Raw genomic sequence first — 25,976 nt, forward strand, 5'->3', positions numbered from 1 at the left:
CCATATTCTGGTGCTTAGACAAACGCCAGCATTTCTCAGGAGTTTGTGAAGCCCGTCCCTGTCTAACAATGGAGTCAGTTCTGTTACCACTGGCAGAAGGGACAAATGGCTATCTGCGGTGCCTATTAGTATATCACAGGATACCAAAGCGCACGCTGGCCTCCAGGCTCCCTCAGAATCACAAGTGCCTAGTTCTTCCAACCTCCTACTAAGAACCTCTCTACCTCAGGTATACCCCCCCCCACCTCACGTAATCTCTCTTGATGACCCAGTTATTTGGCTTATCCTCTCACACGCCCCTCTCTTGGTGGTGTAGGCAGAGACTGCTCATTTGTTTCTTGGCTATCCAGACCCAAATAATAACACAGAAACTATACTAATTACAACACTGCTTGGCCAATAGCTTAGGCATATTTCTAGCTGACTCTTATATCTTAAAATTAACTCATTTCTATTAATCTGTTTTGCCACAAGGTTGTGGGCTACTGGTAAGGTTCTGGCTGGTGGCTGGCATCTTTCTCCTTTGGTAGCTACATGGTATCTCCTTGACTCTGCCTACTTTATATATCTCTGTTCGGATTTCCTGCCTGGCTTTACTCAACTAAGCTATTGGCCGAAACAGCTTCTTTAATAACCAGTGGTAATAAAACCTACTCACAGCATACAGAGGGGAATCCCACATCATGGTGGTCTCTTTCTCTTCCTCTCTCGCTCTCCCCATCTCTCTTCTCTCATGGGCAAATCCAGTCTGCTACCAGTTTCTCTGTGCTCTGGATTCTTCCAGATAGACTCCTTTGGCTGTTCTCTCCCCCATATCTACAATAAAAACACCCTGTTTAACTATACCTTGGAGTGGTCATGTCCTCAGTTTTACAGATACTAAATCAGGTACTCAGCCCCAGTGTCTCCTCCCTGCTCCCTGTGGGTCCTGAGGATGTACATATTCAAGTTGGGCCTATGGGCCAGTGTGCATGCTAGCTCTATGGCCATCCATTCCTTTCTAGGGCCCCAGCAGTTCTTCCTGTGGCAACCTTTCTGGCACAGGATCCCCAAAGGAAAACACATCCACTAAAAGAACTACAGGAGGCCCACAGCTTCACCTGTATGCACCCAGCCAGGGGTCTCCAGCCCTCCTTGGGCTCCTTGTTGCATAAACACAGCTGAACATGCCTCCAAATATCCTTCCCAGCACTGAGAAGCATCCCAAGGTCTGAAGCAGAAGCAGAGTACCAAGTTAGTATGGATCATCCCCAAAATCCCAGTGAGTGCTCACGGGGTCTCTTCTGAAGCTGCAGGACCACGGACCAAGATATCTGAGGGATGGAAAGAAGAAATTCAGAGAGTATTTTCTAAAAAGGATACCTGAGCAGAGGAGAGAAAAGATCAAATTAGGATTGGTTTGAGAGATCCAAACTCTAACAGAAATCAGAGGTGGGGAATTTCCTGGAATATGTTTCAGAACTGAATGACCTGGCTCTACAGACTGAAAGCCACTGGAAGATAAAAAAAAGATCTGGAAGAGAAAGCTACGAGGAGAGGAGGGGAGGACTTATAAGACAGCACATATGCCAAGGACTCTTAGAAAATGATCTTGAAGTGGGTTTTTTATGGGGGGGGGGAGCTGCAAAGACCCTTCACTGTGCTTCCCAGCAGAGCTGTGGATGTCCATGACAATGAGGCCATGCTACCAAGCTTGGAGGGCAGACGTCTCTGGACACAGCCAAGCCCTTCAGTAACACATGGCCTGACAAAATCTTTTCAGAAGAGCTGGTCTCGAAGAGCGAACCTCCCAGGCACCTGCTTCATGAAGCTTTTACAGGCTGTGCTCTAGCCAAGCAAAGAAATAAAGTGTGTAGGTGTGCATGCGTGTGTTCACTGAAGCCCTGTGGTCTCCCCTTTGATGCTGCCAGTTTCACATAGCCGGGATAATGTGTAACCCAGAGGTCATATATCTGTTTCCTAAAAGTTGACTCGGCTCATATCCGTAGGCTAGCTCTCAGTCCACAGAGATGCTTTGGCCTTGTAAACAAAGCTATGGGTTGTGAAGTGAAAATAACCCACTGTTAATAGTTGATCCTCAGGCTGCTGAGAAAGCTGCTGACAGTCTGCTCTCATTCTCCTAGGCTTACAACTTTATAATTCTTTATTTCTACATTCTTATTTTTGGAATCTGCATTTTTATATTGTTATTCTCAGGCCCTTCAGTGATGAGTCACATTTTGCAGAGGCTTAAAAAGGCAAAACCACAAAGTCACCATACCATCAAGTCTAATCAGGAGCAAATATATATCTTTAATTATTATGTATACAGTGTTCTGTAGTAAGAAGCGGCGGGGCTGTGTCCCGCCACCCGGCCGCCGGCTAGCTTTACATTCGAAATAATTACACGGAAACTGTATTCTTTTAAAACACTGCCTGGCCCATAGTTTCAGCCTCTTATTGGCTAATTCTCACATCTTCCTTTAACCCATATTTAGTAATCTGTGTAGCACCACGAGGTGTGGCTTACCAGGAGAGATCTTAACCTGCGTCCATCTCGGAGAGGAGAAGCATGGCAACTGCATATCGCGACTCCGAGATGGACGCAGGTTAAGATCTCTCCTGGTAAGCCACACCTCGTGGTGCTACACAGATTACTAAATATGGGTTAAAGGAAAGTGTGAGAATTAGCCAATAAGAGGCTGAATCTAATGGGCCAGGCAGTGTTTAAAAGAATACAGTTTCCGTGTAATTATTTTGGGTAAAGCTAGCCGGGTGGTGGGACACAGCCCACCATTCCTTCTTCAGATTGGCGCTCCAACGTGATGGACTAAATCCACTTAAAAACCTGAGAGGGCTTTAAGTAAAGGAGAGAGAGAGTTTAACACAGCTTTTTGCTATTTGCTAGAACATGCCATAGAGAGATTTCCTGTTTCGGCAATAGCAATGCCAGCGCGAACTCTGGCTTTAAAGCATTTCAATGGCTTTTATGTGACTGGATATTTGTGTTCCCGCTTGGGATCGGAAGGAGAGTGCGCTGAGACCGGGCCAATGGCTCAGCGCTCCCTGCCTGCGTACTGCGCCCATATTCCCAAATATTGTTCATAAATGTTCTTTTACATTTAAAGGGGGATATGATATAGAGATGAATAATTTCCAATGGTATGGATTTTAAGGTCAATTTGTTATATGTATATGTATTTCTGATCTTGATTAAGCTATTTTGATTGTGTAGTTCATTTTAAAAACAGTAATGTATAATTAGGAAATATAGGTTGTTAATGGATAATCATCGATAATAGTCAAGCTTGTAGTCATGTTAGTTAGATTTTCTAGATATATAGAGATATACTTTAGTTAAATAGGCATTCTTCATATCTTTCAATAGTCAAACTTGTAGTCATGTTAGATTTTCTAGATGTGCATAGATATATTTCATATAGGCATTCTTCATATCTTTCAAAGACTGCAGAATATGGCATTTAATGTTTTAATAACTTAGGGTTTTTCATGACAATGAGACACATCTGCTCCTGGCAGCACCAATCTACTTCGAGAGGAAGATGGGCATTGAAGAGGCTACTTATGGAGTTTGTTAGCCATTTGGGCAAGAAACTGCTCTTGCCTGGACTGTTGCATAAATTGGACACAAGGAACCCACAGAAAGAGGACTGCTGAACTTGCCTAAAGGTGAGATGGTCTTTTGGGGTTCCTGATTCATGAAAGAGTCTGCGAGACGTTCTGCAGTACACAGCAGAAAGTGACTGAACTGTCTTTGGAATTTCCTGCTTCATGGAAATGTCTGCTGGATACTTATGGGCCTGTAGGCTGAAGATGGATGCCCCAACGGTACAGAGGAACTTTGGGTGACTGTCCAGGCAGCGAGTTGTCTCTGTCATTTCTAGAGTTTGAAAGTTGCATATGACTTGTTTACTTAGGTAATATTATATCCTTCTGGAGTCTTTGATGGAGTTGAAGAATAAATAGATTAGTTTTTCTTAGTTATGATAAAAGATAAAATAGATTTAAATATTGTAACTGTAATACTTGCTTGATAACTGTTTTGTTATATGTAATTTTGCTATGTTAAAGTTGAAGCCTTTTTTGTTTAAACAGAAAAAGGGGAAATGATGGAGGAGTGTTATCTGTCTATGTTACTTTCATTGGTTAATTAATAAAGAAAACTGCCTTGGCCCTTTAAGAGACAGAAAATTAGGTAGGTGGAGTAGACAGAACAGAATTCTGGGAAAGAGAGGGGAGACACTTCAGGCATTTGCCATAGTGAGTCTCCATGCTTCTCCTCTCCGAGATGGATGCAGGTTAAGATCTCTCCTGGTAAGCCACACCTCGTGGTGCTACACAGATTACTAAATATGGGTTAAAGGAAGATGTGAGAATTAGCCAATAAGAGGCTAAAACTATGGGCCAGGCAGTGTTTTAAAAGAATACAGTTTCCGTGTAATTATTTTGGGTAAAGCTAACCGGGTGGCGGGACACAGCCCGCTGCTCCTTCTACAGTGTTCTGTCTGCATGTATGCCTGTAGGCCAAAAGAGGGCACCAGATCTTATTACAGATGGTCTTTTTTAAAATATTTAATATGTATTTTCTGTATGTGTGTATTCTGTATGTGTGTATTCTGTATGTGTGTATGCCTGCATACACACATATATATTTTCTGTATGTGTGTAATTCTGTATATGTGTATGCCTGCAGGCCAGAAGAGGGCACCAGACCCCATTACAGATGGTTGTGAGCCACCATGTGGTTGCTGGGAATTGAACTCAGGACTTTTGGAAGAGCAGGCAATGCTTTTAACCTCTGAGCCATCTCTCCAGCCCCCTACAGATGGTCTTAAGACACCATGTAGTTGCCGGGAATTGAACTCAGGACCTCTGGAAGAACAGCCAGTGCTCGCCATCTCTCCAGCCTGCAAGCATACATTTTAACATACTTCCTGCCCAAGTGCCTCCCAGTTATATGTGATCAGGCATATACAGTTAGGTCAAACAAGTTTATTTAGGAGAGCAAAACTGGTTTGTTATTGCCCATAAACAACAGCCACCAGCATTCCAGGAAGTTATCTCTCCTTGGGCATGTGGGGCTTACAGGTTAACTTTGGCCCTTACAGTACCTGCTGCCAAGTCTGATGACCTGGGTTCAATCCCTGGAACCCACATGGTAGAAGGAGAGAACACATACACTAATAAAATTTTCTAAAAGCCGTAATAACGCAAACACTGTTGCTTAATTGAGTGGGAGTTAGAAGTAGGACAGACTAGCAGTGAAATAAAGGCCATCAAATTCTTGTCCACTAAATTGTTTTTTTTTTAAAAAAAAAAAAAAAAATTAGGTAATACCTAAAAATGCCACAAGAGTTTTGGCAGTTACAGAGGCAGAAACAGCAACTTTAGCAACAGAAACAGTCCCCTGGAGAACGGACTCTGGGCAGAAAGGTCAGAGGCAGGGGATCAAACTGTGGCCAGCTGGTTAATTATATGCTTGCACTGTTTCAAGGAAATAAAAATTAGCTAGTTTAAAACTCAAAGGAATGGGTTATGAAAGCACAAATCTTAATTTGGTCATGTTGTCAGGAGTGGGGGAGGAGGACGGTGACAAAGGGAAAGGCTAGGGGGTGGACAGGGGAAGTGGAGGGGAGGGTTGAGGAGGGCTGCAGGCAGGAAGTGAGAATTTAGCACACTTCCAGGAGACCATGAAGACTCCGGTGTGGCCACATGTCCATACACCACAAGGAGCTTTGGGGCCTTTCCCTGGGCATCGCATTCGCTCACAGTCTGTCTGTCTGCCCCAGGCCTACCCGCTGCTGCTGATTCCACACAGGGACCCTCTACCTCCTCAAGTCCTTGGCCATGGTGAGCAGGTCCTCCTCGTTCACTCGTATAACTCCACCTATTTCTAAGGAGACTAACAACATACGATTCGGAAAGTGTGACAAAAATCTGATACAGTCACAATGAAATACACCGGACGTCTGTGAAGCTGTGTAATGTTCCGAGAGGGCAGGTGCAATGCAGTTTGTACAAGGAACTTGTATGTCCCTGCTTAATCCTCACAGTGAACTCTAATTATGCAGCCCACGAAGTTACACAGACTCACGAGATAACATCTTTAATTTTCTACTTGGTAAAGGCGTGCAAATCATAGAGAAAGCATTCTTAATTAACTTCTGGAAAGAACATTACACTTCTTACAGGGATTCGAGTGGGCACGTTTTGGGTGACTGATAGGATCTCACGGATTCACAGGCTTTGAGCGGATCATTCCCCTGGCGGCCTATTCTAGTGCAGCCAATATCCTAAAGGATGCTGTGCTATTTTGCTAATATGGTTTTTATCATTTCACTTTTTTTTTTTTCCAAAGGAGCCTTAAGGAACACAGGCAGAACCCAGGGAAAAGCCCAAAGTAGCAAAAATGGAAAAGCAACTCAATCCACAAGGGTCAAGCTCAGCAGACTGCTGTGTGTGACCCACAGCCTGGCATTCATGCTCAGGCAGGAAAGTCATCTGTTGATGGTATTCCTCCCAGCCAGAGGACATGGCTGCCAGCACAGGCAGGATCCTGAGCATAGCCTCCCTTTCGGGCTCCTTCCTTACCTGCGGAACAAGGCTTCCAAGAAGTTCTAGCCCTGTGAGGAATCCATGCAGACTCAGCTGCATGCTCAAAAGAGGTAAGCATGCAATTAATGCAATTAAAACCTTTACAGACTAACAAGTCTTTTCCTCTCCCTAAAGCCTTGAGGTTAGTCACTGCTGAGGGCTGTCATCTTCTGATCTGGCTCACAGGTCCCTAGTGAGATGGGGGAGGGGCAGCCTTGGTCTGCAGCTTTCCCTCCCCTTTTGGAGAATCCTAAACCCTGGGAGCCCAGCAGACCCTGCCTGCAGGAAGGCCCATCCACCTTTTGACCTTATCTTAGAAGGAGAGTGGAGCTAAAGATGACTAAATCCACAAAGCCCTAGACCAGCTTTTGGGAGGCCAATATTCATTCTCTGCCCTTTTCAAGGGGAAAAAGCAGCCTCCCTCTTGCCTCTGTGACTTCTAGGCAATGCTGTCTGGCTCCTGGGGACTGAATGTGGTTTCCAGCAGAGCCAGACACACTGGGAGAGAAGTGCTTCCTTCCCACAGGTGGGGTGGGGAGTCGGGTCTTCCACACCAGCCTCTGGATGGATCAGCCCTGGAGAAGTCCCTCCCAGACACTATACTGGAAGATGAACACAGTTCCAGTTAATTCCTCTTAGACCCTGTTTCATGGGAAAGAAAATGCTCCAGAGGCCAGTTGGTGCCTGTTTCCCATTAGCTATTGGCACGGGCTCCAAAGTCAGCAAGGGAGGCCCCTTCATGTCCACCACATCCCTTCAGCACAGTATCACACCTGGCTCAGGGCCCACACACTGCACCTGCACTCCCTAGTAGCCTAAAGGAACTACAGCCTAATGGTGAACATGAGAGTCGCTGTCAATGAATCACAGTAAGAGGACACAGGTAAGATCAAGGGGCTGTACCTCTGTTGGTAAAGGGTTTGTCTAACATGTACATCGCCCTGGATTCCATTCTCAGCACTACAGTGGCAGATGGCTGACATCCCAGCACCTGGAAGGTGGAGGCAAGAGGACCTCAAGCTCAATTTACCCCTTGGCTAATGTAATGATCTATACTTGCTGGGCTAATTACTCACACACACAAGGTCTGTGCTGGCAATTTATTTAAAAAACAACAACACTCCAGCCATCACATTTTCTCCTCTGTTCATCATTTCCCTTACAGAAGAAGTTACAAAAAACATCGGAGGGTTTGCCATCTTTACAACCCAACCCATGTAGAGGAGTCAGGAATGACTCCTGAACCAGGCAGAGAATAAAAGACAATAAAAGAACCAATTTGGGTTCCAGCAACACCGGATTACAATGCTGGTTTACAGAGCAATGGTTATAAGGAAGTTCACCACACGGTATTCTGAGCCAAAGACCAATAAAACCGCCTGCCTGCTTGCCAGCCAGGAGGCCCAGCGCAAGCACCCACAGCAGCAGCAGCAGCGCGGTAAGGCTTTTCTGGCAGCGAATGTGGTGGGGAAGGCGCTCTGCTCGGCGAGGACCTGGAGCCTCACTTTGAGTCTTCATTCTTCTCATCTATCAGCGCAGAGCGGATCCCCAGCTTTTTCAGTTCCTCCACCAGGTCCCCATTCTGGTGCATCTGCAGAAGGATGTCACAGCCCCCCACAAACTCGCCATTGAGGTACACTTGCGGGATGGTAGGCCAGTTGGAATAGTCTTTAATACCTGTGGAGAGATGGGAAATGCGTCACTAAACAATCAGGGAGTGACTCTTCCACCAAGGTGCCACATCCCCCATCCCTAACAGAAATCCAGACCTCTCCCTGGGCCCCACCCCACTCCTGGACAGCAGTGAGTTTCAAAGGGACAGCACATCACGTGACAGGTCACGTGCTCCCTCAGCTTCTCTTTCAACCTTCAGTCCCCGAGGTTTCCATGAGATTCAGGGAAGGCGCTTGGTAAAACAATGATGTATCAGCCAGGGAATGGAACTGTCGAGCCAAGGCAAAGCTGTAATTATCCACTCAGGTCATGCTTTCAGAAATGTCACAGCTTCATTTCCAAATGTGCTGTGAAATGTGGATCCAGCTGAAGGCACTGGCTGATTGGGTGACCCCACTGCTGCCCTACACTTAAGATGCCAAGTGGATGTCACTTTTGAAGATTACCAAGAGGCACAAAACCCTTGGCCTAAGGCTGCAACTCCTAAGCCCCATGTTCTCAGCTCCTTGGATGGGCTCTACAGAACCTGGAGACAGACACAGATACAGCCATGGTGATTGTGACTAGTATTAGATGTCCTTGTGTATGTGTGTGTGTGTGTGTGTACTTGCACACACATGAACACAAAACAACACAAAGTTTTTGAAGGGCTGGGACTCAGCAGCAGAGCATTTGGTTAGCATGAGTGAGAGTCCCTAAGTTCAATTCAGCAACAAATTAACAAAGACATAAATACTATTGCCAGTGTTTTTAAATGGCCAAAACGACCATACAAACACACAAAGTGAGCAGGTGCTTCCAAAAAAATATAATAGCATACACATCTAAAAACCAGTCACACAGTGGGCTTTTTATGCAGACAAACTTGTTCTTACTACCTTATCATTCAACAATGGCTTTCCAAACAAAATTACAAATTTGAGCCAGGTGGTGGCGGTGCACACCTTTAATCCCAGCACTTGGGAGGCAGAGACAGGTGGATCTCTGTGAGTTTGAAGCCAGCCTGGTCTACAGAATGAGTTCCAGGACAGCCATGGGTGTTAAACAGAGAAACCCTGTCTTGAAAAAAAAAAACCAATTTGAGTTACAACCCAACGGTCTCAGGAGACATTATATTTTCCTTTTAAAACGTACTGTTTTTCCCTGAAAAGTACTGAGTTTGTTGGAAATAACAGAGCTGGAGGGAGCCCGAGTTGCAGCTTTTATCTTGCTTCAACAGACGGCAGGCGTGGTGGCCACACTTGTAAAGCCAGCACTCAGCTAAAGCTGGCCTGGACTTCAGAGAGGTCCTCTCAGGAAGAAGGGAAGGGGACTACAGTTGAGGGTAAATCCTACCAGCCTTCACAGTATCAAGTACCTGCTGAGTCCAAGGTGTTTGTCATACTGATCTGGGTGCCATGGACCCTAAACAACTACTCAGAACATGGGTAGTGGATTTGTTTTTGCTTGCATTTTAAACTTGACCCTCAAGTACAAACAGCCTATAGGTCAGCTGTGAATCTTTTACCTTTATGACTGAGGGTGGGGTGTGGGAACGAAGAACAATTTAAATACAAGCTCCATCTAAGCCTCATGACTAGACCTTTCCTCCACAGGGAACACTGACTACCTTTGCGAGGGCTCACTGCTTTGGAACACATCAAAATGAAAGACATTTGCTGCCTGAGGACCACCCAGATCACACTGGACTCGAAACAGTGTCACTGCGTTAGTAAAAACCTTTGCTGAGAAAGAATGGATTGTTTTCCCATCGCCGTTCTTTCTTTATTTCCAAAGGAGGTGGGGCTTGGTTGGCTTACAGTGCCCTCCCACACAGTTTACGAGGGCAGGGACATCATGGCGGAAGAAGCGGGAGGCCGGCCGGCCATGAGGTAGCAATTACATAGCACCTCCCTTCACCAGCCCTGGGCTGGTCCCACAGAGAAGCTCCGCGCTGAGGGCTGTGTTATGGGGTCCTCCACAGAGCGCCCGTCACTTACTGCCAACAAGTGGCTCAGACCAGACACTGCCACAGTTCTGCTCTGCCCACTGTCCTGCCTCATAGCTGACATTTCAAGAACTTTGCCTCAAGGACAAATGAGGGCATCTTGGCAGGACTCAGGGTGCCACACACCGACTCAGGTCACTGGGATTTCTTTTTGCTGATGTTGATTGCTGGGAGGTTTTTTGTTTTCTTTTAGCCCAATCTGGCCTGGAACTCCACATGTGGCCCAAGCGAGCCTCAAACTTGCAGTTACTCCTGCCTTAGCCTCCAGAGTGCTCTATCTGCAGGTGTGAGCCACAAGCCCTGGCTTTCATGAGCTTCAATAGTTCAGGAGCTATCTGATTCTTCTTACGGAGTAAAGCGGGGAACTTCTAGTAACAAAGACCACTCTCTATACCTAAAATGAACTATAAAGGCTTTTTTACTTCCCACTTAAGTTTCCAAAACCTGCAGTATTTAGTGACAGTCAAGCAGGAGCTCCTGAAAACTAGAAAATCAGACCACGAACAGGTTATAGTGCAAATCATGTTCAGTGGTCAAACTCATACCAAGTGCTGAAGTCACCCTAAACAGAGACACTAGCATGGGGCTGAGAAGCTGAGGGACTCAGGTCACATACCACCACTCCAGCAAACCAAAGACCAGACAAGCCACTCCCAGGCTGGGGAGATAGCTCGGTTCCCAAGGTGCCACCCTGCATCATGAGGACATGAGTTTGAGCCCCCAGAACCCATGTAAAAGAGCTGGGCACCACAGCACATCTGTAATCTCCCAGCTCTGGGGGTGGAGCTAGCTAAGAGGGACACCGGGTTGTGCTGGCCAGTCAGGCTGGCTCCAGGTTCAGTAAGAGACCCTGTCTCAGACACCAGACATAGACCTCTGGTCCACACCCTTCAGTACTGAACCCACACAACGTGTGCCCCCCCCAACATTACAGTTTATCAATCTAGTAAAGATGTTAAAATCCCCCTGCCCTGTGCATTTTCAATGGTCCTTTTCACACTGAAGCACTTCAGCAAATGGCACTGTGGTTTTCCTGGCTCCCGGATGAAGTTCACAACAGAACTCCAGGTGTGGCCACAGACCAGGCTCTGGGATCTCGGGCTAGCAGAGTGGCTTGCTGACCTCTAGGTACAGCCCCCCACCCCCCAGTCCACTTCCTCAGCTGCAGAGTGGAGCTCCACTGCCTCGCAGATTTCCTGAGAAGACCAAACAGCCTGTAACTGGTGAAATGACTTGCTTCCTAGCACTGAGGCTATGGATTATGGATGTACGTGCACCACATCCATAAGCAGAACCACAAGGATGTTCTGCTCTGTGTGTCGCAGAAGTGCTTTTCTGGGCAGCACGGCAACAGAAAGCCTGTGGAATAATACAAGCTGGGTAGTGCACACTGTGACAAGAAAGCAGCATTTGCAGAGCTCAGGGCTACAGCGCTTCATACTCAAGTATTTTCCATATATAATCCTATTTGGCCACTACAGATGTATGATAAAATTATCCTTATTTGGCGGATGACATTAGGCTTCAGAGAGACTAAGGAACTCACCCAAAGTCACAGAGTTAGCATGTGGTGGAGGATCCAGGGCAACATCTAGGTTTCTGAAGTCTAAAGCCAGTCTCTGAACCCATGGACCCTCCCCACAGCTGTCCTGACCACAGTCTCTTGATCATGGCACACACATGTACAGTACATGGAACCTCTGGCATCAGTGTACAGAGACAGTATTGACCAAACGTGTTTCTGATATTTAGCCATGTCACGTGCACCAGGATCTGGTGTGTTTTAAGCACAGTATAGTTTTACCCTCCATCACTGAACTCCCATCCGCTCATCCAGTCTAACAGACCAGGATTGCATTCATGGGTTCATCCCCACCACAAGTCATTTTGTCACGAACACGTTACACATGTATCCTGTCCTACATGGCTCCTCTAGACCTGGGGTAGCAGGCCGGTGTCAGGCCAAACCTTTTCCTGGATTTGCAAATATAGTTTTATTGAATTCAACTTGCTCACTGAGTATACAGCATCCAAGTCTACTTTCAGCCTCCAACAACAGAGCAACAAACAAAATGGGAACCCAGGAGCCCACTGACCTCCTGGCCCTTCACAGAGGAAGTTTGTCTCCACTCCAGACTACCTCTCTGGGAGGAGAGAAAGAGCTCTGCTCATCTCCAATACACTGTTACAATTCCAAAGTGCTGGTGCCAGACACCTGCAGCACATGGCTTCAGGCACACACACAAATGAGTATTCAACCTCCAATATTCGCCAAGCAGTAAGTGCCCGACCACTGCCTTGAATGCTCAGACACTGCTTCATACACATTCACAGGCTGCGGGGAAGAGGCCTGGGAGAAGGGTAAGGGAGAAAGGGAAGTTCACAGATGGGGCAGTGAGATTCTGAGATTCTAATTAACATGACGGCCAGTGAGAAAAATATGGGAGACAACAGCCAGCAGAGAGGACTCCAAATGTCCCAGCACCAAGACATCGCATGTCCAAAGTGACAGCGAGGCCAGCTACTCTGACAGTGTTATGTACACACGTATGGCAATGTCACATACGCTTGTGCGTCGAAAAGTTTACAAGTTATAAGGACAAGAAAAAACATTCAATTCCTACTCTGGCAGGCAGTAAAGAACACATGGGGAAGGACACAGGACTGCCAGCATACTCCTCGTACTCACAGAGGAGTCTGCGATGGACTGTAACAACAGTCACGGAAAGCCTATGGCTCAGGTGGCATTCCCAGCGCCACAGGTTACTGCCTAAGGGGGAAATGCTACGTACAGACAGGCAGGATCTCACTAGGCCAGCAGCAACAAGTCCAAGGAACCACACCGCGCTGTGGCCTGGGTTCCTCAAAAACCCTGTGGCTGTGGTCTGTGTACCCCAGGTAATAAGTGAGGACCAGGGCCCTTTGTAAAATTCTGGCACAAGGAACAAGGAAGGGCTGATGCTACGTAGGCCCCACGCTGGAATAGGACAGGTAGGAGGGCCCCTCCTTGCCTGGCAGAGCAAAGATGAGCCTCCTGCCTCCCTGCCCTTTGGCAAACTCAGGGTGTAGTCAACAGCTTGAAGAGTCTCCACACGGTAAAGGCCTAACCTGGCTAAGAAAGGCCCCACTGGGGGAGCACATTCACATCGCTCTCAGTCCAAAGGCAGCCCTTCTCTTAGCCACATGTTTAATTATTTTGATGACACACTTATTAACCAAATTAACAAGCCAATAAAATCAACAGTCAAGAAACCTAAGAGTTGTGGCTGAGCATGACAGCTCACACCCGAAATTCCAGCACTTGAATGGCAGCAGGATCAATCCGTGTTCTGGGGCAGCCTCATCTATACAATGAGTTCTAGACCAGCTTGGCTCACCTGTCTCGATACGAGTAATGGGGAAAAGGAAGGGTTAAATCCTTCTCTCGTTTGATCACCTAATGAGACAGATCAGAGGCACATGTGAGATGGAGTACAGCAAACCTCCTTGCTTTTAGTGCTCATATTAGCTGTATTCTGTTATAGCTTGCCTGCAGTTCTACTACACAGAGGAATATAAATTCTAAACCAAAGACCCCGACTTCATATTAAGCAAGATACCCACAATGCAACTGTCTGCTAGGAGTCATACTTGCAGGGCAACTGTGGGTAGGTCCCAGTTCAGACTGCAGAGTGGGAGCTTATCTTCCCTAGCAGGGAGCCACCTCTGACTCAAAACTACAGCTTGCCCTGAGCCAGATAACCAGCGCTTCACAAACAGCCAGCCAGCATCAGCTGAGGAAAACACAAGGTTTTCTGAGCAGGATGCGTGGCTTGCCATTATTCCTGGTAGCGTTAACTTGTCTTCCTCCTTCGGCTTTACCCTAGAGCGCAGTCCATCAATACCATCACAGAGAGCAAATGTAGGGCCAGCTACTTTAGACAGCATAGAGAAAAGTACTTTGGAAACCATCAAGTTTGAAAACAAAGTAACTGCCACTAGTGAGTGTCTTCTGTGCCAGATAGGATGATAATATGTACAGTGTATAAGGGGATGGGGAAGTTCCCACGACCCAGCGCCGTCCTGGCCTTGAATTGGTGATCCTCCTGCCTCAGGCTCTAGAGTGCTGGGATTACAGGTGTTGAATTACGACACCCAGCTATAATTCTTATTTTTCTCCTTTCCTCGTGGATTCTGCCAGTTTCAGTGCCATAATCTTCACTTTCCCGAGAAGGAAAAGCAGACGGACCACGGAAGATTCCAAGCCAAATTTGCTCTTCACAGCCCAGCCTGCCCCGTCAAGCAGAACAGACACATGAAGAATGACTATAGGCAGGAATTTCAAACCTTGAACACTCCGTGCTAACACAGAAATGTCTCATTTCAGCAGTGACCAAACAGAGCACTAGGTCAGGAAGATGGGACGGAGGTGGGGGTTGGGGGAGTTGTTACTCCGGCCCTGGAACTAGGGAGCAGGCTTCCCCGATTCCACCACGCATGAGGACCCAGTTTCTCTGCCTCGGGGCCAGTGAGTGAAAAGTCACAGGTCTGGCTGTTCTGTACAAAGGCGTTTGTTAATCAGGTTGGGGTCTGAAGTCATTGTGGCTTCCTCTTCCCGCTGAGCCTTTCCCAAGCCCCAGTCCTCACACAATGCTACGGTATCTAAAAACCAAAGTTCGTGCCTTTCCCCCCAAATCGGATCCCAATGTGAGTCCAGCTGGACTATGGCGCAACCCTCTGTGCAGCAAAAAGACAGTCTCTGACACTCGGGGCCTTAAATATGAGAGGCCAGCCTTTGACCTCAGGCACACACCGGCAAGCCTGAACCTTCCCCCCCCCCCCCCCCTCCGAGTACCAGTGCTTCACCTATCAAGTAGGCCTCTGGTTTCCAAGACCCTCAAAGTATCCCCAGTGTGCCAAGTCGCGGGTACTCGCTGCGAGCCCCGCTCAGCAAGCTACTGCCGAACTGACCCGCTGGGCGGGGGGGGGGGGGGGGTCATGCTACTGATCACCCACCTCCGACGCAGCCCGAGACAGCTCGCCCCAAGGCGAGGGCGAGGCGAAGCCCCGCTCCTCCCGAGATCTGCTCAACCCACGCCGCCGGATCCCAAGGGCCTGACCTTGCCGCAGCTCCGGGTCGTCCAGCACGTTGTAGGCCGCGTAGTCACGGACGCCGTGCAGTCGCAGGATCTGCACTACGGCGTTGCTGAAGCCGCACTGAGGCTGTTCGGGCGTCCCCTTGAGGAACACCACCACCTTGTCCTTCTTCACCAGCGCGTCCAGCTGCTCCGCCTGGCCGCCCGAGCTCGCCGCCCGCACGCCGACCCCTGGCAGGCGGCCGCCGCCGACCGCGCCGCGCCCCCAGCGCAGCAGAGCCGCCGCCGCCCGGCTCACGGACGCGCTCATGCCAGCTCGCTACCCACCGCCTCTGCGGCCAACCCGGGGCTGACGGTGGCCCAGGTGCCCGACCGGCCTCCCGGAGGCGCTCATTGGACAGGCTCCGGGATGAGCCTCGTGATTGGACGATGCTGGCTCGATTCCACCAATCATATTGCCTACATCGTGACGGTGGCCCCCCCCCTCCCTGGAAGCCGCGTCCTACAGGCTAGCTAGTAAGCGTGGACGGCCGCTTTGCGTATTGATTGGACTAATTGGACGTCCATCAGGGTCACACAGAAGGCCAGAAGGGCGACGAGCGCAGGAAGTCGACTTTCCTCACGGGGGCGGTCGAGGCCTGCCGCGATTCCCCAGGACTGCCGGACCGGCGCTGGGCGTGGCTTCTGACGCCCGCGGCACGCCGGGAAGGAGTCACATGCAGACGCAGGTTCCGGTTCCGTTGGCGGCGGCCGATTGTTAAGGTTAAGCGGTCGGTAGTCCCGCATTGGCAAGGAGCGGACGAGTGGCGGGCCTCCGTCCCTCACCAGCAGAGGTGAGCCTCGAACCTGGCGTGTCCGGCCCTGCTCGAGACTCCGGTCTCGAACTCGGCTTCATGTCCAGGCCAGCCTGGGGCTCCAGCCTCGTACCCTTCGTGCACGTGGACGGCCGTGCCCTGCCTGCTTCGCGTGGGATTCGTTCTCTAGAATGATTTTTTTTTTAGCATAAAATATAATTTATTATGTATACGTATGATGTACGTGCATGCACCTGCCACAGCGCGGGCGAATCAGGTCCCTACTTCGCCTTTTACGAGGGGTCCAGGGACGAGAACTCGGGCTTGCCGGGTAAGTTCCGTTACCAGCTGAGCCACCTCCCTGTGTTTTTAGAATGTGAAGTGCTCGGGCGGGGGCGGGGGAGGGGCGATCGTCGGCTTCGGGGCCTGCGCGACCCTTCTGTCCGCATAACCCCTTGTACCAGGGTTAGGAAGGTTTATTGGCCCGAACTAGAAATTTGATGTGTTGCTCCTGTGGCCTTTGCCTGCAAAGTACCGCCGCCCTGGAGGCTAAGACAGGAGGATCTGTTGAACTCAAGAGTTCCAAACCAGCCCGGGCCATATAGCAAGATCTTCAAAACAGACCAGGAAGTGTGAAGATATACCTCAGTAGTAGATCGCTTTCCTAGTGTAAGCGGCATCGTGAGTTCCATCCCCAGCACATGCACACAAATAATAGTGTTTTGCCAGTGATTTCCCGAGCAGGTGATGCCGGCCACTGGGTGGAGCTCTCGCACAAAAGTAGCCGCACTTCTGTTAATGTTTCTGCAGAAGACCGGGAAGGCCCATTGCTTTCTCTGTTCTCCTCTGTATATACTGCTTGACATGTACTTGCCCCCTAGAAGAGCTCAGCACATGGTCGGTGCTCTTAGTTGGTAGCACATGGGTCCGGATCCTGGCCAGCAGGATTCGGTGGCATGCTCCCTGATCTGTAGTCTTGGACCTGCGCTGGGTTGGTGGTACCCTAGAGCACACCAGACTTGCAGGAAAAGCATACTCCGGAGGACCCCGAGGCATACCTGCTTGAGAACCAGCGGTTTCATGTGCAATTCTCCTCTGATAGGTCCTGAGTACTGTTGCCACGGTGACAATGGCTGTGCCGTGCCATTGTCGATCCACCAACAGTAAGAGAAGCTTTGCAGACGGGATATAGTTTGACAGACTAAGTGGTTTCTGTTAAACACTTAAGTACTGCTACAAAACCTCGAGCCACTAAGAATGTTGCTGGAGGTAACCTGGTTGCATCTGGGGAGTAAAATGTAAAAGCAGGAAGTCCACTAAATCATGGCTCAGCAGGAAACACGAGCCATGTAAACTATGAAGACAGATGGGTACAGTGCCTATGTCTTCCTTATCAGTCATTGTTGTGGATGCTTGCTCTTTTTCTAATGAAAAACCCAAAATTAAAATCTCTTTATTTTGCAGACACTTTGATCCCAGGCAGCACACAAGGACATAGACAAGGAATGCTTTAAGGCGCAGCTGCTCTGAAAGTCAGTCTGTGCCCTCAGCAGCAGAGAGTCTATTAACTTGCCTCCAGAATTGGCAAGCTTTTATTCATGCTTGCATTGCCGTAAGTAGTTGTACTTTAAAAGATAAAATAAATATAAATAAAGGCTGGCAGATTTACTCGTGGGAAGCCGTTGTGTGTTGCCTACTCCGTCGTAGACAGCCCCAGAAGTGTGTTTTCCTGGTGATTGTAAATGCAGTCAGGTTGACAGGAAAGATGGAACCCTCACAGACCTAGTATACAGCAGCCTTAGGAAATGGTTTAAGTTGTCAGATAGCTAATACAACTGTCACATGACAAAGTAAGCAAGTGGGCCGAGTGCTGAGCCCATTTTCAGAAATGCAGCTCAGCTGGGTGTAGCGGTGCGTGCCCTTGATCCCAGCGCTTAAGAGGCATAGGCACAGAGATCTCAGAATCAAGGCCAGCTCAGTCTACACAGTGAGTTCCAGTCCAGCCAAGGCTACAGAATAAGACTGTCTTTAAAAACAGAGAGAGAATTAACACTTTGGTTTGCTGTTGTTTTAGGTAAAATGAAAGTGGAAAAAATACACTTGTTTTGTTTTGTTTTTGTTTTTTCAAGACAGGGTTTCTCTTGTAATTTTGGAGCCTGTCCTGGAACTTGCTCTGTAGACCAGGCTGGCCCTCAAACTCATAGCGATCCACCTGCCTCTGCCTCCTGAGTGCTGGGATTAAAGACGTGCACCACCAGTACTCAGCAAAAGTGCACTGCTTTGGGTCTGGACCCTTAGTGGGGAAGGGGGATGGAAGTTTACTTTGAAGAGTCCTGGGATTTGGATAAAAAAACATAATTAGACCCCAAAGCACACCCTGGGAACACGTCAACTCAGATATCCTGACAGTCTCCTCCCTGTATACGGATGAGGCTTTGCTATACTTGGTAAAATCCTCCTTTCCACCCAAAGCACCATGAAGCCAGTGAAAACTGATCAGTCTCCCTGTATCTCAGCCCCAAATCAGCTACTTGGAGATTCCAGAGCGAGTGGGCTGTGGGCACTGTCCCCTTTCTTTCACACCTGGTGCCACCACCTTGTGTCCTTCACAGTAGCCAGCTCTTACAGGAGGGGAAGCTGGGCTGGAGAGATGGCCCCGCAGTTAGAACAGTCCCACGTGCTGGGAACAGAACCCACACTGTGCCCCACAACTGTCTGTAACTGTGGCTCCAGGGAATCCAGCACCCTCTTCTGGTGTCTTGGTACTGTGAGGATGTGGTACACAGACATACATGCAGGCAAAACACTCAAACACATTAAACAAAAGCTTAGAAGGGGTTGGGGTGGGGGTCCTGACCCTGTTGGCCTAAGAGAAAAGTGGCTGCTTGGGTTACAGGGGTGAAGCCACCAAGCATTTCTCCACTAAAGATCTCTCTTGGACCTCAGAACCCCACAAATTGAGCTGAAACCTGACCCATCCCTGTGAGACACACTGTCTCCCCAAACCTTCCATTAACTGATGTCCTGACAGGCTAAAACAGTGTGGAAACTCAGGCAGAGCCAGTGGTCCCAGGACATTGTTTTTCATCACCAAGGTAAAGCTAGAAACACCCCTTGGGTTTGACTTTCTTTATCTCCAGCAAGGTAGGTGGTCTTTATTTTGGCTTAATTTTTGTTACAAGTCTTGAGACAGCCTTGCCATCAGAGCCTAGTCTGGCCTGAAATCTGAGATCCTGCCTTAGAAGTGCTGGGGTTATGTGTATTTACCATGCCCTCCAGCAGCTGCTTTAATAAATACTTCTCTGACCTTGGGGTTGGCCCATTCCCTACATCATAACAGGACTCTGCCTGGTACACAGGTTACAGCATAGAGATAGATGGTGTGCTACAGTTGTGTCTGGTCTGTCTTGGATAGGCCATGGAGGTGTGCATTATGAAGAACCCGAGTGCTGTCCTGGGATTTGGAGTGTGTGTATGGGGGGTATGGTTCTGGGTTCTAGTCCTAAGCACACTTTAGTTTTCCCACACTTCTGTTTTCTCTCCTTGTGTTTTTGGAGGATGTTGCTGTGATGACCAGTGAAGGTTGTGTATATTTCAAGCTGTGAGTGTTGTACAGTTGTAAGGTGATCTGTGTTCCCCGGCTGTGTACCCCTGCTCCCAAACAGTTGCCTCAATGTGGTTTTGCCACATATGTATATATTGTAATTTTTGTGTACACAAGTCTGTTGGAATCTTACTTAGCCTAGGATGCAAGGTGTGGCAGTGTGTGCCTGTCATCCCAGGACCAGCACTCAGGACTGAGGCCGGAGGATTCAAGTTGAAGCTGACCCTTTGGAAGGGGGGGGGGTGCAGGCAATAAGATTTTGTTACTTTCATATTCCATTTTTATATTCCTGCTGACTTATAACAATCCCAGAAAGTCCTGCAGAATACTAAGTGATCTCTGTGGACCTGGAAACTCATGCATACTGCATTTATGTATGCATATTGTATAGATACATGCATACATACTTAGGATTGTTCTATTTACAGTTTATAACTTTGTGATGATCATTTTGATCCAAAGACTAATGAAATAGGTTTGGTTTTAGTTTTTTAGGCAGTCTCTATAGCCTGGGTTAGGTTTGAATTTGCAGTAACTTTCCTGTTTCTGCCTTCAAGTGCCAGGATGGTTATAGGTGTGTGTCATAACACCTCTAATGAAAAATCCAAACCATGGCTTTTCACCTCTAAAAGGATGCTCCTGTCCCCTTTGTCCTCGTGCTGCTTCTTATACCAAGGACGGAACGCCTCAGCTAGGTGCCTTTACTTTATGGACTTTTTTATTTTTTTGAGACAGGGTTTCACAGTGACCTTGAGCTCAGTCTTCCTGCCCAGCCTCATAAGTGCAGGAGTTACAGGTATGAACCACACCCAGCCAGTATGTCTTTAAAGTTGCACTGCCGGACTTTGTTTTATTGAGAAATTGACTATACACCAAGTCTAAAAGAAAGCACAGGAGAGGTTTCCTGTTAAGAATTAAATAGTGGGCTGGCAAGATGGATCAGTGGGTAAGAGGCCTGCAACAAAGCTTGGTGACCAGAGTTGAATCACCAGGTCCTCCACGTGGTGAGAGTGAACCTATTTCCCCCAATTGTCTTTTCCTCTGCCGCCTGTTTACTGTGCAGAGCTGTTTGGTTCGGTTTTTGACAGAAGGTAGCTTCTGTCATGCATGCTACCTCCCAGGGACTTGTGAAGAGCTACCTAGACCCCAACATAATAAGCAAGAAGCCAGTCAGTGTCACGAGGCCCACAGCTCCTCTGACAATCATGGCTGGCCGCAAGAACACTAAGGCACCTTGGGCTCCTGCTGAGTCAGACTCTCATCCTGCACATCCCAAACCTTTGAGGCTTGATAATTTCATGCCTTCAAAACATTACTAACATGAGAGTCCACTGCACACAAGATCCCCCTAGCCAAGAGAGAGAAGTCACCCCAGGTTTCTGGCCAGGATGGTCACTGTTAGAAATGGGGAAAGATAACTTTTCATTCTTCTTTTCAGAAGAAAATTGGGAAAAGGGTTTTAAATTGTTTTTGAAATATGGCCCAGTAAGATACCAAATTCTGGGGGCTGGAGTGATGGCTCAGAGGTTAAGAGCATTGCCTGCTCTTCCAAAGGTCCTGAGTTCAATTCCCAGCAACCACATGGTGGCTCACAACCATCTGTAATGAGGTCTGGTGCCCTCTTCTGGCCTGCAGGCATATACACAGAATATTGTATATATAATAAATAAATAAATTTTTTTTAAAAAAAAAGATACCAAATTCTGGGTTAGAGATGGCTCAGAGCAGTTAAGATCACCGACTGCTCTTTCAAATAACCCGGGTTCATTTCCCAGAACCCACATGGCAGTTCACAACTCTCTAACTCCAGTTCTAGGGGATCTGGCATCCTCACACAAACATACATGTATATTTAAAAAAATACAAATGTATATACAATGTACATTAAAAAAAAGATACCAAAATCCCAGAGGGTTTTAGTGAAAAATTATTAATCTGTTTTTTTAATGTAAAATAGGAAGCTTTTTTGCATAGGCCTCACTGGCAAAACTGGATAATTTTATTGTCTTGAGGTGAAGTTAACATTTGTGGGTGTCTTCCCTAGATGAACTGAGACCTAGTCTTCTGTAACCTTTTCCACGAAGCCTTGGTTTTTCGAGTTAGTTCTGCCCTAACTAGTTAGTTAGTCCCAGCCATACCCATGCATCTGTCTTCATGTTATCATAGCTGCAGCCCTGTGGTAATTCATGTGTGTGCTAGGCCGTCTAGGGAAGCCAGTAAGACCCTGTTGCCATCCAGTGCTCCATCACACCCTGCCTTGGAACTGACCTATAACTCATTGTGATCCTCCTGCCTCTACTGGTATTAAAGGTGTGCAGTATTACTCATGGCACTTATAAGGTTCTCCTGAAGAAATTGTTGCCTGGGGCGGGGGAAGACTTCAGAATCTCTTTGTTTTGAGCTTTTTTGGGGGGTGGGTGGAGCTGGACATTTTAGTGAGTCTGTCTTACCCTCCAAGGCCAGCAGGGGGCATAGTCCGTCACCCTTTCAGAAGCTGGAGCATCACCATAGGAGTCTGGGAATCAGTGGAATGGCCCAGACCTGTGCTTCTCCCCTAGAGCCTATGCTAGATAGGGTATTAGGAGGAAACCCACACTCTCAAGCCCCAAACACCGCACGGTCTTGTAATGAGATATGCAAGAATGTCACTAAGAACTGACAGGAGTGGGGTTGAGGGGACATGACAAAGGACCTCTCGGGCCAGAGAAAGCCCAGAGGGTGGCACTGAGGCTGCAACTCAAAAGGGCCTCCATGTGAGAGGGAGGAAAATTCCAGAAAGAGGAAACAACCAGGGTTGGGGTATAAACCTCAGAGTACTCTGAGGGAAGGCATGCACTTTCCTTAAGAGATGTAAAATGTACTGGTTGCCGTGTGTGTGTGTGTGTGTGTGTGTGTGTGTGTGTGTGTGTGTGTCATGGGAGCTTTACACAGAAGGAACGATCCCAAGAAGCCTCTGGCTGCCCAGTTAGGAGAGCCCACAGCAGGAACTCTGAGCCTTGACTGGAGGCAACTGAACCCACAGGCAGGTGACTGTAGTAAGGTGGACCCATTCTGGTCTCAGGCAGTGTGGCGGTGCCCATGGGAGAAGAGCTAAAACCCTGGAGCATGGAAGGCCACTGCTGGGTGATTGATCGGTCGGCTGTAGTAGGTTCTGCTTAGCCATGCGGCTCCTTGTTGATTGGGGGAGCATGGGAGGCAGACAAGCCATCACAAGAGAGACCATGGATTGCTTTAGGACTTTGTGGTTCTTGGGCACCTGAGGGATGTCTACACCATCAGGCTACAACTTAGACGAGATTGTTTCCATGACTGCCTCTACAATAAAATTACTTTTATTATAGTACCAGTACCAGGTAGGTGTGGGCCTGGAGAAAGGCCAGACAAGAGAAGAACCCTGGATCTGTGTGGTTGCAGAGGGACCACGAAGAAGAGTGAAAAGGAGGAAGGAGAGGACAGTGATGGAAAGTGCCCAGCCATAGAGAGGCCAGGTGATGGCCCAGGCTTCCTGCTTGGGGCAGAGAGGGAAGTGGGGGGTGGGGGGTTGATTACTGTCCACAGGTGCCAGTCGCCTTTTCAGGAGCTTTGGAAAGAGTTGGGGGAAATTCACCACCGGTTTTCTAGCTGAGTGGCCCGTGTGTGAGTCTGGCTTCTAGGCCATCTGGAGAGCTTGTGAAGTAAGCAGAGGGCCCAGCCGTTTCCCCCACATATGTCTATAACGAGCAAGTATTCGCATGAGATTGAAGAAATTGCTTCAGCTGCAGAAGCCGGTAGCTGACCTTTTTGCATGGTGCTTGCAAGACCGTCAGTGCCCGAGGCCACTGGGATGGGAAGACCTTCTGTTTGTCTCTCCACTGGCTTGCTAACCATGGCTTTTCACCAAATCGGGAAGTGTATTGAGTGATACTTGCTGTTTTTCTCTGTGTACCCACTCTACCATCAAAGAGGAAATTTAGAATCAACGGTCTTGGGCATTTGCAGTTGTGAGGGCTTGCAGCAATCACTTGGAAAGCAGGTTGTCTGTCTGGGTCAGGTGCCAATCAACAGCAACAAGATTCTCAGGTTTCCTGGAATTAGGCTATTATAGTGAAACTTGGTCTCCACTATTTAGGAAGGGCCCCTTAACCTCAAGGATTGTGATCAAGACAACGTGGGAGAGATGGCTCAGTGGGAAAATTGCTAGCTTAGCCACATGAGCATGAGGACCTGAATTCAATACTCAGCAGTCACGTAAAATGCTGGACACAGCGATGTGCGTATCTGATTCTGGCACTGGGGATGCACAGACAGAAGGTTCCCTAGAGCTTGCTCCTCAGCAGACAAGCCAATCGATGAGCTCCATATTCAATGAGAGACCCGCCTCAAAAAGTAGGATGGAGAGTGATTGAGGAAGACATCCAGTGTTGACCTTTGGCCTCCACAGGCGTGTGCTTTTAAACACATGTGAGTATACCACAAACACAGACACAGCGAGAAGAGACAAACTGCCATAAAAAAAAACAATAGGTTTCCCCCCCTTTAAATTCTGTTTTAATTCTTTGACAGTTTTACACATAATGTATTTTGGTCATTGTTGAGTGAGTGCTTCCCGGGGGAGATGTGCACAAATGTCTATTCACCCCATAGGGCACCAGTGAGGGGGCAAAGCACGATTCCCCCAAAGGATGCTTTGGGGAACCAATGAGTTTCTGGGCTTACTTAACAAGCACGGCTGAGGGGTTCTTTATAGGACTGACCCCAAGCAACCACAGCATTGTAAAGTATCACCCCAGCATGGATGACAACTTCCCCATATCTGCCTACTTGGAGTCTTCCCACCCCTCCAATTAACCTTCCTTTCAACTCCCAAGAATTTCACACAGCTGGCAGGGAGGTATAGCGAAGAGTGACTGGAATTCTTCCTGGTCCCGCCTCCTTCTTGCAGGGAACATCGCTAGCCACCCACCCACTACACACACACACACACACACACACGCACGCACGCACGCACGCACGCACGCACCTTGAGGGACTCTCACAAGCAGTCACAGCTACTCTAATGAAGATGGCATGGGCTCTTGTGCATTGTGCTGGGAGGACAACATCCTACAAGTCCCTTTCAGCCCTCACATGGACCTATCTGACACAGGTCCCCACTGCAGGCCTCCCCAACGTCAGAGTACCTGTTTGTCTCTGGACGCATGGAAGCGGCACAAACGCCCGCCTTAGCTCTGCTATCCTGGCTTGGATGCCAAGGCCACGCCTCTGGGAGTCAGCCAGGGCTGGGCTCCTGGGCCTCCCTTGGCTTCCTGGGCACCCCGCCTATCACACGGCTTCTAATATTATCTCAGTCAGTAAACAGAAAGAACACTCCAACGACTTTGAAAACTGTCCCCTGGGAGCTGACACCAAAACCCTCCTCCTTTTCCCAACTACTAGAAACACTTGCTCGCTGGGAGCCTCTTCCTGAGATGGTTTCTATGTCAAGGTTCTGAGCCGGCATTCTGTTTATTATTGCAGGTCACACTCGGGCAGATCTTATAATTCATGACATGTTTCTGCCATCATATTCTGCATGATCCCCCTGACAACTGTCACTGGGAAGACAGCAAGAACTGGTGTCTTCTTTCGTGGCTGTTTGGGGCCTGGAAGATAAGAAGACATTAGGCCCTGCTCAGCTTGCTGGGGGTGTCAGGCCCAGAGAGGAACCTAGGCAGGAGGCTTTGATCCTGGAAGGTTTTTGTGGTTTTTTTTTTTCTCTCTGCCAATCACCCCGGGGCTGGAAACATTGCTATTATGAAGGTTGCACGTGGATTTCAAAAGAAAAAAGGACAAGCCGACAGTCCAGGTTGGCAGTACGGTGCTGTTTAAATATGAATGACGAGGCTCGGAGGGTGGGCAACCTTCAGCGCTGTGAAAGTTTCGCGTGTTTAGCCACTAAGGAGAAAGCAGAGCAGGGACGTGACTTTCCCTGGTATGCAGCAGTTCTGAGAAAACAAAACCACATTCATTACGTGCAGCGGGTTCCAAGGCCTTGCGTGCCCCGCGCTATCAGCCCCAAAGCTCTGTTTTCTTGAGGCACAGGCAGATAATCCAACAGGACGGGAGGGTCTGTGCTTGCACATGCGCAGATGAGTGGTGAGCCTGGCTGGTGCTCTCGGGCAGCAGATCCATCAAATGATTTCTGTGTTACCAAAGCTAGTCCTGTTTCTTTACAGTGGATTTTATCTTATCGATAACCTTGACCACGAACAAACTTGAACATTTTGGGC

At 48.3% G+C, this 25,976-nt stretch overlaps 1 protein-coding gene, 1 long non-coding RNA gene and 1 other non-coding gene across 3 annotated transcripts; 2 read left to right on the forward strand and 1 right to left on the reverse strand.

The window, feature by feature from the left end:
* Window positions 1-7,680: 7,680 nt before the first annotated feature.
* Window positions 7,681-15,661, reverse strand: Glrx5 (glutaredoxin 5). The gene is made up of 2 exons (XM_038337664.2): window positions 15,355-15,661; window positions 7,681-8,271 (listed from the first exon to the last, which is right to left on the reverse strand). The coding sequence occupies exons 1-2, from the start codon at window positions 15,638-15,640 to the stop codon at window positions 8,096-8,098; spliced, it is 462 nt and encodes a 153-aa protein (XP_038193592.1). The 5' UTR covers window positions 15,641-15,661; the 3' UTR covers window positions 7,681-8,095.
* A 420-nt stretch (window positions 15,662-16,081) lies between these two features.
* LOC119819530 lies at window positions 16,082-17,792 on the forward strand. Its single transcript, XR_005286284.1, has 2 exons — window positions 16,082-16,455; window positions 17,589-17,792. It is a non-coding gene; the product is annotated as an uncharacterized LOC119819530 (long non-coding RNA).
* LOC119820122 lies at window positions 17,090-17,365 on the forward strand. Its single transcript, XR_005286391.1, has one exon.
* Window positions 17,793-25,976: the final 8,184 nt, after the last annotated feature.

The sequence above is a fragment of the Arvicola amphibius genome, chromosome 7 (genome assembly GCF_903992535.2).
Source record: "Arvicola amphibius chromosome 7, mArvAmp1.2, whole genome shotgun sequence".
NCBI classification, from domain to species: domain Eukaryota; kingdom Metazoa; phylum Chordata; class Mammalia; order Rodentia; family Cricetidae; genus Arvicola; species Arvicola amphibius.